Source organism: Coloeus monedula (genome assembly GCF_965178545.1).
Source record: "Coloeus monedula genome assembly, chromosome: 3".
Classification (NCBI taxonomy): domain Eukaryota; kingdom Metazoa; phylum Chordata; class Aves; order Passeriformes; family Corvidae; genus Coloeus; species Coloeus monedula.
Window position 1 is genome coordinate 28568854 of NC_138783.1, and position 16483 is coordinate 28585336.

At 50.1% G+C, this 16483-nt stretch overlaps 1 protein-coding gene across 2 annotated transcripts; it reads left to right on the plus strand.

Moving 5' to 3' along the window:
• Positions 1-3252: 3252 nt before the first annotated feature.
• On the plus strand, positions 3253-6419 carry COPS7A (COP9 signalosome subunit 7A). Of its 2 annotated transcripts, none has more exons than XM_082279113.1 (8): positions 3253-3521; positions 3601-3676; positions 4201-4289; positions 4364-4566; positions 5049-5154; positions 5510-5661; positions 5802-5867; positions 6009-6419. In XM_082279113.1, exons 1-7 carry the CDS (start codon positions 3360-3362, stop codon positions 5839-5841), a joined length of 828 nt encoding a protein of 275 aa, XP_082135239.1. In that variant the 5' UTR covers positions 3253-3359; the 3' UTR covers positions 5842-5867; positions 6009-6419. The 2 variants fall into 2 exon arrangements, with proteins under 2 accessions (XP_082135239.1, XP_082135240.1); XM_082279114.1 differs by having other exon boundaries at positions 6147-6419.
• Positions 6420-16483: the final 10064 nt, after the last annotated feature.

The window sequence follows — 16483 nt, forward strand, 5'->3', positions numbered from 1 at the left end:
CACCCAGAAGCCCAATCCAGGGATGAGGGCACAGTTTTGCTAAGTTGGGGGATGTTACCCATAACTTTTGCTCTTGTGAAGGCGATGACCTTCTCATTCGGAGAGTACAGGATCTGAGTCATTCATAGGCCCTTCTGGTCTTTGCCCTTGATGCAGGATAAAGAAGGAGCAGACGAAAACATGGGGGCTCAGCACACAGGACATAGGACCTGGGGCCAAAGTGGAGAAGGAGACAGAGACAGCATCATGCAGCTAGGATGCTCAGGCTGCCAGGCTTTATCTAACTAATAATGAAAGGCAGCAAGCATGTCAGAGAGTGTGAGAGAAACAGATCGATAGAGAGATAAAACTGAGATGGAAGGAGCTGGCAAGGGGGTGGGGAAGAGAGTAATAAAACACTACAAATCAGCAGGGTTACTTTTGAACCTGATTTGAATGCACTCTGCACTGGTGTAAGTGAAGACAGCAGGTGTGAGGCTATGGTGAATCAGGCCTAAATACAGAAACAGAGAGGGAAAAGCGGGGAGGAGATGGTGCTCTTGTCAATATTGCCCTGTAATCTGCCTTCACAGCTCTCATCCAACCTTACCTGCCCTGCTTCTCCTTTCATCCTGATATACAGAGAAGCCCAAATATTGCTGGCTCTAAGAATACAGACAGATAGACTTTCCTGCTTCCCTGGGTCATCAGGGTCTTCCTGAAGAAATGCCTGTTGGTTAAAATGTGTCTGGGTCACGTTTTACCTGACTTGAGCATAGCAAACTCTCCTTACTACCTTGTTCATTGAGGAGCCAGGGCAACTTCCAACAATGCCCTGAGCCACTGGGTGTGAGGCACCTTCCTAGGAGAGCTGATTGACCGTGCCCATGCTCAGTTACCAATGGAAGCTGATCAGAGAAGTTTCTTTGCTCAGCTTCAGATTTTTGAGGCAGAGGAGACTGTGACATCTCAAAGCTGAGATCATCAGAGCACATAAATGAAAACGTGCCCTACAAGAGCAGGACTGAGGGTTTGGGTGCCTTCCCCTCTCAGGGCACGTTTGCTTCCCCAGCCCAGCACTCAGAGCTGTTTTGCTCCTTATGCCTGGAATTAGCTTTAAGTGATGTCCACCTAATCTTTGTGGCATGATCATTAACATTAGAAGTTCAGTTTTCCACACTGACCATCGCTGTCCACACTGTTCCCTTCTTCTGTCACTAGCCTCAGTGAGGAGACCAAGCACTAAAGGAGCCTTAGGGACTGAAGAGGATGACCCTGGGAAGGGGAAGTGACAATCCATATGGCTGTACAACTGAGCTTGGGAGACAGTGATCCAACTCCTCAAGGCAGCAACAGGCTGTATTTTCTAGCTCTGAAATTGTGTTTGGAGCAGAACTGTACCCCAAAGGAGCCTTCTCCATGACTCAACCACAGCAGCTGTGTGACAAGAACTAGAGTCAAAGCAAGAGAAGAGAGCTGTTGATACTGGCAAGTAAAACCTTAACAAACGTAGACTTTACCCAGATGAAGATTTCAAGATGTTACACTTATTTCAAGATGTTACGCTTACAGAAGTCTGGCAAAGCACAAGTCAACTGCCTTTAATATGTGCTAAACTGATCCAGATGAAGACCAAATCTCTTGCTGGCAATCACGTGCTGGAGTGCAAACTTGCCCTGATACCTCTACGATTTTAACTTGTTGAAACCATGCTACCTGCACAGACTGTATCAGGCTCCCATTGATTTGTTGCCTCTTTTTCTTTCATGGAAAATCATCGTGGATTTCTGAAGGAGCCAGCCATGAGGAAATTAGTGATGCACTGGAAACTCTTGGCCAAACAGCTTAATAGTGCTTATTGAAATGCATGCTGACTGCATTCCTCCCAGTCCCCCTCACAACTCACCTCTGCCTACCATGTCATTTATACAAGATGAGAAGAGCTCTGAAGCTTTGGGTTTTTTTTCCCAAAATGACCCCCACTTTTTATTCTCTCTCACCTGGCACAGGGATCCGTGCCCTCAACAGTGCCTCCTGACTGCATTGCTGTAACTCATACACCCACGAAGAGGTACTTAAGGTGCACTATAAACATTTCTATCCTTGTGGAGCATTTAAACTATCTTTTTATGGCCATACCCTGCCTGCATCAGGGATGCATTTCTTGACAAGTGCGATGGTTAATGATTCAGCAGATAGTAAAGTCATTTTTTGGTAAAAATTAATGCAGTAGGGGAGGGCAGGCATGCAAGGATTTAAGAAATGCACAGCTTAAATACATAAGTACGGTGCTTTGCAACATAGGATTTTTTACATTTACATATCCCCAAAACACAGCCCAAAATAGTGAGATCTTAATAGTGTGAAAGCAAAAATGAGAGCAATGTGTGGGCACACACAAGGTATTCCATGCACCTCTTTTAATTCTGGTGTGGTACTTATAGAATAGATCATTGAGATGTGAAAAACACCATGCCATATAGTAGTGCATCTGTTTTCTCACCAGTCATTTCAACATTAACCATAGAATCACAGAATGGTTTGGGTTGGAAGGGCCTTAAAAATCATCTTGTTCCCACCCCCTGCTGGGGGCAGGGAGCTCTGCTATTAGACCGTTTTGCTCAAAGCTCCATCAATCCTGGCCTTGAACATTTCCTGGTGTACGGATGAAGAGTAGATACTTGCCAGACGGGCAAGAGCCATAAATACGTGGATATTCATCTGGCATTGATTGCCGTGTTGGGACACATTTCACTGCGGCTGGGCAGCTTGGGGCAGTTTTGACAGAGGCTGGGTCGCGAACAATAAGGGAACGGTGAGCAGGCGCTGCTGGTGAGCAGGGCAGGGCATGAAAAAAGTGCAGAATGGAGTTGAGGGCTGGCTGGTGCCTGTGACCAGCAAGGCTAAGGCTGGGGACCAGCCGGTGGCCGCTGTCAGCCTGGGCGGAGGCTGCGCCCCAGGCAGACCACAGCCCGGGCCGCCCGGGGGACATGAACGCTGCCGTGGCAGGGTGGCAAGGGCGGCCGGGAATGGCTGGGAATTGCCGGGAGTAGCGTGGGACGGCCGGAGGATGCGGCGGACGGAAGGGATGGCCGCGGGACGGACGAGACGCGGCCACGGCCGGCAGCGCTCAGCCCCGCCAGCGGGGGGCGCCCTGGCGGCGGGACTGCGCCGCCGCGCGGCGCCCGGCCCGGCCAATGGGGCAGCGGCGGGGGCGGGACGAGCCGCCGGCTCCGCCAATGGGCGGCGGGTGCGCGTCACACGCGGAAGCGGCCGCGGTGCGCCGGCGGTGTCGGGAGGGTGCGCGGGGCCGGCCGGGAGCGCCCGGGCCGGGGCTGCGGGGGGCGAGCGAGCGCGGCCGCGCCGGGCCGGGCCCCGCCATGGCGGCCGAGGGGAAGGTGACGGGGCAGAGCCAGGAGCAGTTCCTGCTGCTGGCCAAGGCGGCCCGCGGCGCCGCGCTCGCCAGCCTGATCCACCAGGTGCTGGAGGCCCCGGGCATCTACGTGTTCGGGGAGCTGCTGGACATGCCCGCCGTCCGCGAGGTGAGACCCGCCCGGCCCCGCGGCCCCGCCGGGCCCTGCCCGCGGCCCGGCGGCGCCGCCTGACCCTGTGTCCCCGCAGCTGGCCGACAGCGAGTTCTCCCCCGTGTTCCGCCTCCTCACCATCTTCGCCTACGGCACCTACGCGGACTACCTGGGTGAGGCCGGGCGCGGGGCCGGGCCCCAGCCCCCCGGGCCGGCGGTGGGGATCCCGCGGGGCGGGAAACGCCCGGGGCGCAGAGGGCCTCCCTCCCCCGACGGCCCCCCATGCGGCCAGGGCTGAGACCCCGGCCTGACACACGTCTGGTTGTGGTTTGGGCCCCAGACTAGCGGGGTACCTGGCTGTAATTAACGGTGCCATTTGCCGCCTGCCAAAGAGCATCCTGACAGAGACGTTTTTGAAGGGCCAGGGGAAAGACTTAGGTGTCCATTGGGATGTGCAGACCCCCATAAATAAGGCATGGGACAGCTAGAGAGGCTGAGTTGAGGGTGGTGGGAGGAAAGGCTGCTCAGAAAAGGTCTTTTGAGCTGAGAATTGATGGGGATGGCTTGGCAAGACGAAGCACCACTTGGGGGATTGGTGTGCAGGCGTTTTAAGAGACGGGTGTGGTACAGATGCTTCTGTGTAGAACTGGGAAATGAGGCATAAATTGTAATATCCCATTCTTTTCCCTGACAACAGCTGAAGCAGCAAACCTCCCTCCCTTGACAGAGGCCCAGAAGAACAAACTGAGGCACCTGTCAGTCGTCACTCTGGCTGCCAAGATCAAGGTAGTGGCCCTGTTTTTCCTGAGTTCTCCTCCCACTGGGATTATCTCGTGCTCGTTACCATCATGTTTCCACAGTGCATCCCCTACTCAGTGCTGCTGGAGCAGTTACAGCTGAAGAACGTCCGGCAGCTGGAGGACCTGGTGATTGAGGCTGTGTATGCAGATGTGCTGCGAGGGAGCTTGGATCAGCGGAACCAGCGCCTGGAGGTGGATTACAGCATTGGGAGGGACATCCGGAGGGAGGAGCTTAGCACCATCACCCGCACATTGCAGGAGTGGTGAGGAGGAAGCCCCCAGTACTAACACACAAAAAAGGTTGCAGGAGTGGCCGGGGCTTCCCTGGATCCTCTGTGTGTCACTAAGGGTGGGTGGTGTTGGGAGGTGACCTACTTGATCCCCTTTCCTGTATGCCAACAGAAAGTAATTTTCCAAAAGTAATTTCCCAGATTCCCCTGTTTGTGGCTGGTGGGGTGGCGGGGCCGCAGCAGCCTTTGTGCAGCACTGGCTGCTGGCAGGAGGCTTCCTCAGTGTTTATCTGGAGTTCTTAACCCAGCATGGCTTTGTCACCTGTCCCGCTCCCAGTTAATAACATAATTCCTTGTATTACTGTGTCAGACTCCTGCCCCTCTGTCTGCCCTGCCTGGCACAGCTGTCACCTCCCAGTGTTTTTGGCCTCTGGAGTTGAAATCTGCTGTCTTTCACGTTTCTCTCTATGCTGTGCCATTTCCCTGGCCTGTTCAGTTCTGGGTCTCCTCTCCAGGTGCCAGGGCTGCGAGGTTGTCCTGTCGGGCATCGAAGAGCAGGTCAGCCGGGCCAACCAGCACAAAGAGCAACAGCTGGCCCTGAAGCAGCAGATAGAGAGCGAGGTGAGTGGGTGCAGCAGGGAGCAGCCAGTGCCCCTCTCCTTAAAACAGCTAGAACAAGTACCCTGTGGTTGTTACAGTCTTTGCTGAAGAGAGGCATTGCCTTTTCCCTCGGCCAGGCCCCCCAGGGACTTGTGCCTGAAGAAGAGTCTTAAATCAGCTTAATACTCCTCTGCAGTGCAGGGGCCTGGACAGATGTTGGTTCTTTTGCTTGGTGTGAGCTTGCAGCTCTTAGCTCCAGGGTTTCCTTTAGAAACAAATTTTTAAAAAAACCCAAAGTGAAACTAAAAAATCCTGTAGACAAAAAAAAAAAACCCCTTTGGGAATTGCATTAGTTCTTGCTTTGCTGCTCTTGCAGGTGGCAAACCTGAAGAAGACCATTAAAGTGACAACAGCAGCTGCTGCAGCAGCCACATCCCAAGACCCAGAGCAGCACCTCACGGAGCTCAGGGAGCCGGCCCCTGGCACCAACCAGCGCCAGGCGAGCAAGAAAACCTCCAAAGCCAAAGGGTGAGCAGTGTGGGCAGACAGAGAGTGTGTGTGTATTGCCATCAGTGCACTTCTCTGTGTGCACTTTGGAAGGAAGTGAGATAGGAGCCTGAGTGTCCACTCTGAATTTTTATTTTTATTTTTTTTCCCTGTGCCCACAGGCTCCGGGGCAGCGCGAAGATTTGGTCTAAATCAAACTAGTTGGATCTCCCTTCACAACTGGGAGGGTGAGAGGAAGAGATTTGGGGGATGGAGGGGTAGCAGGGGTCCCAAGTGTGATGCTTCTGAGTTCTTCTCTGAGATCAGTCTTGCCAACTAACTCTCCTGCATGTTTGTTCTCTTTCCTATCTTCTTTACCTACGTTCCAGGCAGTGTCTCCCTCCTTTTCATCACAGCATTTCACACTCTGAGCTTCAGGTTGTACGCGTCACTGTTTCCCCAACCGCTCAAGCCCCCGCCGCCACGGCCACGTGTTTCTCTCTTTCTCTCTCCCTGTCTTTTGACAGGTCAATTTCAGGAGCCATAAATGTGTGACAGTCACCTTGGCACCCCCAGGGCATCACAGAAGCTTGGAAAGAGGGTGCTGGTGCTCAGCAGTCGTTTTGGCTCTATGAGACCCCTGGGATACTTTGCTCCAGGACACCGTCTTTGATTGTTTAATCTTTGTTTTGCTAGGTGGGAGGGTAGTTTTTGAAGGGATTCTTTTAAAAAATATATAAATATATTATAAATATATATAAAACAATAAAAATATAGATCTATGGACATATCTATACAAAGCTGTGCTCCTGTGGGTGGCATCTCTTTGCCTCGTACACCAATTCTGGAGGTTCCAAAATAAGCTGTGGTACTAAGAGCCTCTGTCCCAGTTTGGGGTGGAATATCCTCAAAATACTCAGTTCCCTTTTCAAAGGGTAGTGCCACGGTATCTGTTGGGATGAGAGTCCATAAAGCAGGATTAATCATAAATCTTATTTAAAGTGCTTTTTCTGTGATTGATTTGCCTCTGGACCCTTCAAAAGGTGATTTTCAGGTAGTCTCAGAGGAAGGTGCAGAGACTGAGGAAAAAGTCCTTACTTGTGTCAATACTGTGTGTCCTGTGATCCTGGAGAGAATGGAAAGTGATGTGGGGCCTTGCCTGACAGGTGAAGGTAACGGAGTCAATGCCCACATGTGGGAGTTCTCACAGTATAGGTGCTGCACAAGCTGTTCTTGGGTGGTGGTGGTGTCTGGTTGGAAAAAAAAAATCCAAATCAGTGAAAATTATTCCTTTGAGATGCCCAGGGAAAAAAACTAACTGGGATTCTTCAAAGGATGCCTCCTGGAGGCTGGCTTGGAGCCGAGTCAGACGGATGTCAGTGTCATACTGCCTCTCCACGACCTGTAGCTGATGTAAATGTAAATTGACACTGTGACTCCCACCCCCGCTTGGTTCTGCGCCTTGTGCCAAGACTAAAATTTGATTCCCTGAACTTTCTGTGTGTGAGCAAACCACGGAAAAAATTATCCAGTGAAGGAAAGCTGGGAGCTTTGTCTCTATGGGGAGTTGTTTGGTTCACTGGCTGGGGTGGGTTTTCTCCTGGGTCAGCTCCCTGTGCAGACAGGTGAGAGTTGGAGCTGAAGCAATGTAGGTGTGAGCAAATCTTGTGAAGGGGGCGGGGAGGGGGGTGAGACTGCACCTGTTTTGGTGGTAGCAAGGTGCCATCTCAGATCTCGAACCCCACAAAATGCAGGTGGAATGCAATTTCCCTGCTTTGCTAATTCCAGACTGCTGTAATACAGCACTGTCAGTGGGAAAGCCCTGTCACCCGAACCCATGAACTCGTAAAACTTCCAAGCAGCTTTGTTTGTCCCTCTCTGTGTGGTCACAGGGCTGGGCATACCAGCTGGCTCTGCGGGCACAGGGATATGCCAGCTGTCCTGGGGTGACGGCTCTCACTGGCTGGGGTCTCCCAAGAGCTCAGGCAGCCCCACACCTTTCCCTCCTTCTGTGGCATGAGGCATCTAGCACTTTGGCTGTCATTGCCTGGCACAGAAGTGCCAAGTAGGAGAGTTTTGGTATGAAGTTGTCCAGATGGGAGACACAAACCTGGCTGCAGGAGCACGTGAGGGGATAGCTGGGCCAGGATTGTGTCGACCCATGTAGAGAGACCTGACGCATTTGCAGCCATAGGGAGTCTACTTGATGAATCCTGTTCTCCATAAGTTGTAGGGAGGGATTGTGACAAGGCTCCCAGCTTTCATTTAAATCACCTTGAGCCTTCCTCCCTCTGTGTCACATCACCTTCATCTGTCTCTGTCAGCGAGGAGAGGCCCTGCACTCGCTGCATTTGCGATTGCAAGAAGCAGTAACGTCCATGTGTATCAGATCTTCAGCTCCCTGGGAAGGGCTAGTCTGGGACCGAGGTGCCAACAGGGGAGGTGATACCTGTCAAGCACCTGCCAGATGTCTGGCACCTCACACCCTTGGAAAGATTTGCTGCTTGCAAAGCCATTGGGGTGTGAGGAGAAAGAGTGAGGAGAACAGGCTTGGGATGGAGCTGAGCAGCCGGACAAAGCATGTGTCCTAACAGCCACTGGCTGAGGTCCAGCGGGAGCTGGGCTGGAGCGGTGTCACCTCCAGGGAGAGCTGAAGTTACCAATAATGGAGGAGGAGGAGGATATTTGTGTCCCACAAGAACCTGCTGCTGCTTAGCCAGAGGAGCTGTAACAGCTCTTTGCCCCGAGTGTCTCAGCTCCTCTCTGGTCTGTTGGGCTTTGCTATCTTTAACAAAACTGTGGCTCTTAGACACAAAGGGTCTGTTTAAATGCCCTGAATCCACAGTTTAAATCCAGACCGCAGATCTCAGGAGTGGAGCTGGAAGCCAGCACTGAGAGTTCCAGGCTGGTCGCATGTGATAGTGCTCGTGTGACGCCCTGCACAGCAAAGGCCAGGCAGAGCAGTGCCTGAGCACTGTGCCAAGCACAGCCATCGGCCTTGGAAGCACAAAACCCCCACACGGGTGACAGCAGCCAGAGCGTGAACCAGCGTGGCTCTGGGGGGGCTTGCCACGCCAGTCCCTGGCTGTGCTGAAGCCCCAGACTCAGATGCCCACGGCTCAGTCACAGTTGGCACAAGCCCGGCTGTGTCCTTCTGCCGCAACTTTGTTACGTGGCATCCTGCTCACCCCATCTCCCAAGGTCAGCTCATCTCTCTGGTAGCAGCATTTGCCAAGCACAGCCATACACAGGCCTTGCTCCCCCTTCCCATTTGCCTGTGTCCCCCTCTCAAGGATGGCTGTGTTATTGATTTTAGGAGAGTTTGGGATTAAGCAGAGCTCTGAAAGTCTTCCATTTTGTTTACTTTTCAAAAGGAGCACCTTTTAAGACCTCCATTAAGAAAAGGAAAGCTGGAGGTAGCACATAAAATTACTTCAGACCTTTGGTAGGACTGAAAAATAAATGAGAGGGTTGCAGTGCAGAATGAAAGTATTGCTGCAAATTGCCTTGCTGGATGGCAAACAGAGGGCAGGAGCATAGGTTTGCCTTTGCCCTTCACCTGAAAACCACGCTTTTTATTTTTCTGCTCATTTCAGCCGTGACTCTGAATTTCAGTCAGAGAAGATGTGAAGATTAATTAATTAGTTAACATTTATAGATCACTTTGAAGATGGCAAGAGTGAGGTAAGTACTGAGCATTATTGTAAGTTTTCATTTTTAAATGTCTTTATGTTTTAACCCATTTTTTTCCAAAGAAAAGACTGAGAAAACAGACCCTGAGTAGAGAACAGAAATACCTGGACACGCTAAGCCCTGCAAAGGAATCAGGTTTAGGGGACTGTGGAAGAGAGGGCACAGAGAAATGTCTATCCCAGCATGAGGAGGAGGAGATCTGCCATCCCCAGCACAGAAAGTCTAACAGCTTTTGTGCAGTGATTCATTGCAACCCCCTCTTTGGGTATCTACCCAGGGCTTTCATGTGTGGGTTCAGAGGAGGGAGGAGGTAGGACAGGACCTGAATTGCTCTATCACAATATCCAACTTTTGCCCGCCACCTCCAGCTGCCCTGTGCCAAGAGGTAACCAGGGATTCTTATTAGGCATTTGGGTTAATTATGGTAATTATTGCATTCCTGGGCCACAATTTCTTCTGGGGAGCTTGCTGCTCCCTTCTTGAAGGTGGTGGAGGTGTTGGGCACCTGCTGCCAGCAGCTTGGCCCCTGCCACAGTGCCCATTCGGACCTGGTGAGTGGGGAGAAGTGTCACAGCCAGGCAGACGCCCTGCAGGACTTCTCTAAGGTTCTCCCCATCCTCCACTGCTCTGTGCCGAGGTACCTCTGGAGTCAGAGGTAGTCTTTGTGTGCTCAAAGGGAGTCAACATTTTGTTTACTGGGGTTTCTGAGGCTGCCCTTGCCTGTGGTCTCCAGAGGAGACCTTTGGCAGGGTGGTTTGTCTCCTGAAGAATGGATGGGCTGGTGTGTATCCAAGTGCTGTTACACATTACCAAGCCCCCTTTGCACCAGTGGTGCTGGCTGGGGGGCACATCTCTCGACAGCAGGTTTCCTCAGGCCTGTCTGGGGGCAGCAGGGAGGGTGGCAGCCCTGCCCAGCAGCAGGACATGTGCCCCTCACCTCCATCCTCCTGTGAGCTCCCGGTGCCAGCTGAGGAGTGGTGCTGCAGCATCCCACAAGAATGCTGCAGAGGCCATGGTGATGCCAGCCAGATTGCAGGGTGATCATGCAGCTGTGTGGTCCCCCAGAGCTTTGTGCAGGGATGCCTTGCCTCTGCTCCAGCAGCGCAGTGGCTCAGTGCTCCCCTGAAGGCCCTTTGTGCCAGGTGGGTGCCCGCAGTCTGGTGTGCTGGGAGAGCTGACACGGGTGATGTGTGTCCCCCTCTGCTGCCCGTGGGGCTGTACCTCTGCACAAAGACCCCCTGACAACAGCAGCCACTGAGGGCTGTGCCTGCTGCCTGCCACGGCTGGACCATCCTTCCTGGAATGAGGCCCCGGCTCTGCAGGATTCTGATACAGAGCAAGGTAGAGTAGTCAGAAGAATCTCACAGTTCATGTCAGCTGCTGCAAATGAATCTCTCAGATCACTGACATCCTTCTTGTCTCCTTTTTATGCCCTGGAATAGCTGCTCATTTTGCTTCTGTGACCCCTTTCCCTTTTTGCCATCCTCTCCATGGGAGTCTGTCTGTGTTCCCATTTGCAGGGCTCTTCTACCCTCATCCCTTTTCCTATTACTAGTCATTGCTTAGCTGAAATACTCATATAAAAACCACCTGTTTTTTTCTACTGGTTCCACATGTGCCCCATCTTTTGGGTGTTTTTCTCTCATCTTCTGCAGTTTTCCAGGAGCATCCCTCTTGGTCCAGTGTGGAACTAGGCTGGGCTATTGTCTGCCTCCTCTGCTGGTGGCAGGCTCTTCCACTGCCAAGGAAAGGAGTTCATTTGCAAAAATTCTTTGTGCAGTGTGCAATTATATTCCTGTTGTGATGAATTCAATAGGCAGCAAAATGTCAGCTGGATTCGAGAGCCGTGACCCTTTTACGGTAACAGGAATGTTCAGAATTCCTGTAGCACTTGTGCACGTGTGAAAAGCAACCCTGCATCCTCCTGTTCTGAGAACAAGTAAAGCCCCAGCCCCTTCAGATCAGGAGAAAATGTTTCTGGGGAGGCTTTGCCTGCATCTGCCTCTGAAGCATTTAGCACTGTTTTCAGGTGTGGGCAGATGGATGATCTCTTTGGTGGGAGCAAAAGCAAGGAGGCTCCTGTTGATCAAGTGTGATCTCTTACCACTGTGGTCTCGTAACCCCTTGCAAAACCTTCTCAAGTGCCAACCCCAAACTGGTTAATTTCATTGTCCCCACTAGTCCCCTTGGCAGGCTGCCCCAGAACCCAACTGCTGTGTGGTTAAAGTGTTTTCATTTCCAGCTTAAATGGATTCACAGCTAGTTTACATTCTCTTGTGCCTGTGCCAGTGTGGCTCCAGCTGAAGCTGTACTTCCTCCCTGGTGTTTATTTCCCTTGAGTACAGACTTCACTTTGCTTAACTAACCAAATCAGCCCCCTCGTGCACCGTGAGCTCTCCATACTCTCTTACTTGCTCTTCAAATAGAGTGCAAAATGCTCTCTTACCTGCACTTCAAATTAAGCTTTCTTGGCTAGAAATGAGCACAGTTTTCTTCCACAGGTGAAGTCTGAGCAGCATCTCGCACAGGCACAGTAGCACAGACCTATAGCTACCAGAAATGCCTCCCGGCTTGCATGTCTTCTCCTCTGGTCATCAAGAGTATTTCTTCTTTTCTGATGGTTATAATCAAAGAAGCTTCAGTTTATAGCTAAAATCTTGATTTTTAGGTCCTATGCACCTTTTCCCTTTCACTTTGTGCTACAAACTTTAGCCCTTTTGCTCTTACTGACACCTTCGGGGCCACCTACATCCTCCTGGGTGATACCTGCATCCAATTTGGCAATGTTGATGGGTTTAATTTATTTACTCATGCATTTATCTTTTGCAATCTTTGTTCTCCTTTTCTCTCGCTAGTAAGGGATGGATATTGTGAGGCTAGGATGTAATATTCCAGCTTACCTCTGGACATTACATCACCAGCAGTTGAAGATAGGTAGCGTCTGTTCTACTCCCCTTCCTTTTATTACTTTTTTCCCTCCACACTAAGTTTGCATTAAGTGCCCTCAGGATTTAAAAAGCCATCCAGATGCGAGGAGATAGTGGAAATAATAATAACTGAAGTGAAGCTTCCCCATGAGAACAGTTTTTGAAGTGTTGTCTTTAAAAAGGAAAATTCCCAGGAGGAAAAAACCCAGTTACATTTAAGACAGAGCTGAAAAATAAAATCAAGACCATTTTTTAGAATGTTATGAAAAGTAAAAAAATATTGCAAATCAAACAAGCCAACTTTAACTTATACCCTGTATTGAGGTCTATTTAAAATCCTTTTGTTCTCCAGCACTGGAGCCAATGCCTGTAGGATTTTACACTCCAACCCCATGGCAGTGCATGTTTGCTTCCCAAACAAGCCATTGTGCCCAGAGAGAGCTCTGTTTCCTGCAGTTCTTTGCGGTCCCACCTGCTTTGAAGCCCTTGTCAAGTCACAAGGTCTCTTCTTTCCCTTCCCACCTTTCCCTTCAGTCTAGGCCTGTGCCAGTCTGTTTCCCTCTCCTGCCCATAGATTTTTGAAGCCCAGAGGGAATGGTATAATCACATCGCTTGGCTTCTCAAGTATCCAAGAACTCCCTCACCCCATTCCCGTGCCCACTCCGCAAATTCTTTTTGGGACACCCCATGGGGTTTGGAGTAGGGAGAGCTGGGAAACAGAGGTGTGCTCTACTGCTCTCACACAAGGTCTGCATTCATTCCCAGCTCCACCGTGAGGTCGCTGCAGGTTTTCTGCTGGGTTGAAGAGCCCTCTACTGTCAGAAGCCTTGTTCCCATTTAGGTAATGGTAGCCCGTGCTCCAGTGGAGTGAGCTCAGATGCAGAAGTCTTGAGTTCTTATCCTGTAGTGCTAGGCAGTGTTTCCAGGCTTCAAGCCATCCTTGTTTCCCTCTTCTTGAGTCTTCTTTGGTGTCCTTTTTAGTGTCTGATACCCACATTTCCCACAGCTGGCTCACTACTGTGAAATACCAAATTAATCAGAGGGATGGAGCACCCCTCCTACAAGGAAAGGCTGAGAGAATTGAAGAGAACGGGGATTGTTCAGCCTGGAGAAGAGAAGGCTTTGGGGTGACCTAAATGCAGCCTTCCAGTACCCAGAGAGAGCCTACAAGAAAGATGGAGAAAGACTATTTACAAGAGCGTGTAGTGACAGGGGAAGGCAGATGGCTTCAAACGGAAAGAGAGCAGGTTTCTGCTGGATATTAGGATGAAATTCTTTACTGTGACGTTGGTGAGGCACTGGCACAGATTGCCCAGAGAAGTTGTGGATGCCCGATCTCTGGTAGTGTTCAAGGCCAGGTTGGATGGGGCTCTGAGTGACCTGGTTGAGTGGAAGGTGTCCCTCCCCACGGTGGGGGGGTTGGAACTGGATGATCTGTAAGGTCCCTTTCAACCCAAACCATTCTGTGATCCTTCAGAGGGGAGAAGTTTTACCTCTGTTCTTGGAGAAGACAGGCTAATGCATCCCAGTGTAACCCCTCTGCACAGATGAAGAATTATGCAAGTACCATTAATTTCCTTGATCGTCTTCCAATCCCAATTCCTTTTGGAGTCCTCCATCTTGAAAGAGCACAGACTATGTTTACGTCCCTGGATGAATGTCTTTTCTGCATTCAGTGCAGCCAAAAATACCTACTGTTTATAAATAAACACACACCAATAGTTACTGACTGTTCAGTACATCTCATCTTTTTCCAACATTTATTACTTTCATTGTTCTTTGTATCCTCTAAAAGCTTCATCAGCACTGGCTTAATACCTTCTTTCAGATCATTAATCAAGTTTCTAATGAGCATTAGTTTCAGAACAACATCCTACTGGAAATAATTTCATATTCTACAGTCTCTTTCCCCCCTCATTACTTGAAATTTATCAGTGAACAAAAATTTATAATATTGGCCCTTTTGTTGATTTAATAATTACTAACTTATTTTACATCAGAACATAGTCTTGGATGGCCAGATAAAATGCCTCATGCTGGTTTAACCTCTGACTCTGGGTTGCTGTAGTGCCTTCATTAACCCAACCCATAATTTAATCAGAAATTATCACAGTTGCTGGACAGGAACAATTTTGAGAAGTGAGGTCACATATTATAAGCACTGACACACAAATATTTATTTTTAAATTTAATGCATTTTTCATCTCTTATCTTGATTTAATGCCAGCTTACCTGGTTTACAGGTGTGGATATCATCTAATTTTTTATTTGAAAGTATTGGCACAAGGCTAACTTTCACAAATTTCTTTCTCCCCAGTATTCTACAATTCCCTCAGTATTTTACAATGCTTCAAAAAGTACAGTGAAAGATGCACAGACCTTCAGGGCTATCCACAAAAACATTTAAGGGCAAAGTTCCCACTAGCCCTAATGGGTTTTATTTTCATGATATATTTTCAATTATGGAAAACTGAATATACAGCAAACAAAACCACCTAAGTTTCTGGTTTATTCTGGTGCATTCTCATCCAAGGTTATGCTATCCATCTTCCTACCAGTGTTTCTAGCCTCTCTCCACCTCATTCTACCCATCTCCCCTTACGTCTGTCTCTTGAAAGCATCAGGCCCCTCTGTCTCATTTCAGGTGCCTTACTTGCTCCTTAGGAAGATCCAGTAGTACCTCTGAACTGCACTGATTTGGTGCTTCAATTAGTCCAATTTGAAGGTGACAGCTGTGGGAGAAGGAGCAAGAAGGGATTTTGTCTCCCTTGGATGGATAAGGATGACTTGGAACCATGCCCTGCACATCTGAAATAAGCAGTTTGATTTTCATATTGGGAACATCCAGCCTTCTCTTTCTCCATCTTGCTGGCACAGCTCTCACGGACATTTCAGAAATGGAAGAGTCTCATCCCAGCCTTTCCTGTGCCTGGATACAGGAGGTGGACTGCTTTTACGGGGAAACCATTTCACTTGAAACTGTAACTAATAGGAAAAAATTAACCCCGGGTAGGTGTGTCCCCTTCCTTGGAAAAACTCCTCCTCCTTTCTGAAGTCAGAAGTTAATGTATCCTGTCAGCCTTGGGACAGGCAAAGGGGTCGCCGTCTCAATATACTTCTCCTGCTTCCGGGTTTGGGATGTTTAAAACACTCTCCTGGCCTCCTGTCTTAACACAAAGTTCTCCTCTCACTGAACTTCTTTTCCATATTCCTAGACCACCAGTGCCTTGCTGCCCCTGGAGAAGGCCAAGACCTTGGGAATGATGTGCAGCAGCTAGCAAGGCTCAGGCAGCCAGGTAAATCACCCTCCCACTGCAGAGTGGAAGAGCACGCAAGAGTCCTACCTAAATCCGTAAGCAGGACAGCACCCAACAGGGAGCAGAGACTGAATCCAGATGAAAGGATTTGGGATTAGATCAAGATTAGGAAATCCATGCCCAAAGAGGAATGGATCCTCACAATCAAAGGTCAATGTTAATCCCCACCACCCCCATGGCCACCTTCTTGTTCTCTGTCTCAGACATCGCCTCAACACCGGGCCAGGACCCAGCAGCTGGTTACTGCCACTGTCTCCATGCTGTGGGCACCCCTCTGAGCTCAGCTGGTTCTTTGCTGGATCAAAACACCAGGTGCCACATCGTGCACTGGCTTGAGGGTGCCAGAGATGAGGGCTGCTGTTATTGCAGTCCTTTCTCTCTCAGTCTGGCAATCCCAAGATGACTTCCACGAAACCTCTCCCAGGCCCTGCTCCTCCTTCAGCTTTGCTCTCTTCAGGGCCTGTCTTGACTATGACACCTCCAGAAAGTCACTCCACTGCCAGGGACAGCAGTCTTTGAAGTCTCTTCCAAACCATTCTATGACTCCTACTGGGGTTTGCCATGGGACGAAACAGCACGGGGAAGCGGGGACAGAGCTTGCCACCAGCCAAAGCTCTGTTCTGCACTTCCTTGAAGGGTGGAACACGCGCAAACTCTGCCCCGAGCTTCCAGAGGGTGGATGCTGCAACCTTTTTTCAGGGCAGGACAGTCAGTCCCCAGCAAGGTGTCTCTCTCTGTCAGTGCCCACATGTACAACAGAGGGATACACGGGAAGATCCCAGTGCACCACTTCCAAGTGTAAGTCATGAATTGATTTCCTGCCTTCTGTTCCAAATAAAGTGATGAAAAGGTTTGTGTTAAGGGTGTGTACCAGAGCAGGAAAATGGCCAAGAACCCAGGAGATCTTCCCTGGTCCTGTATTCCTAA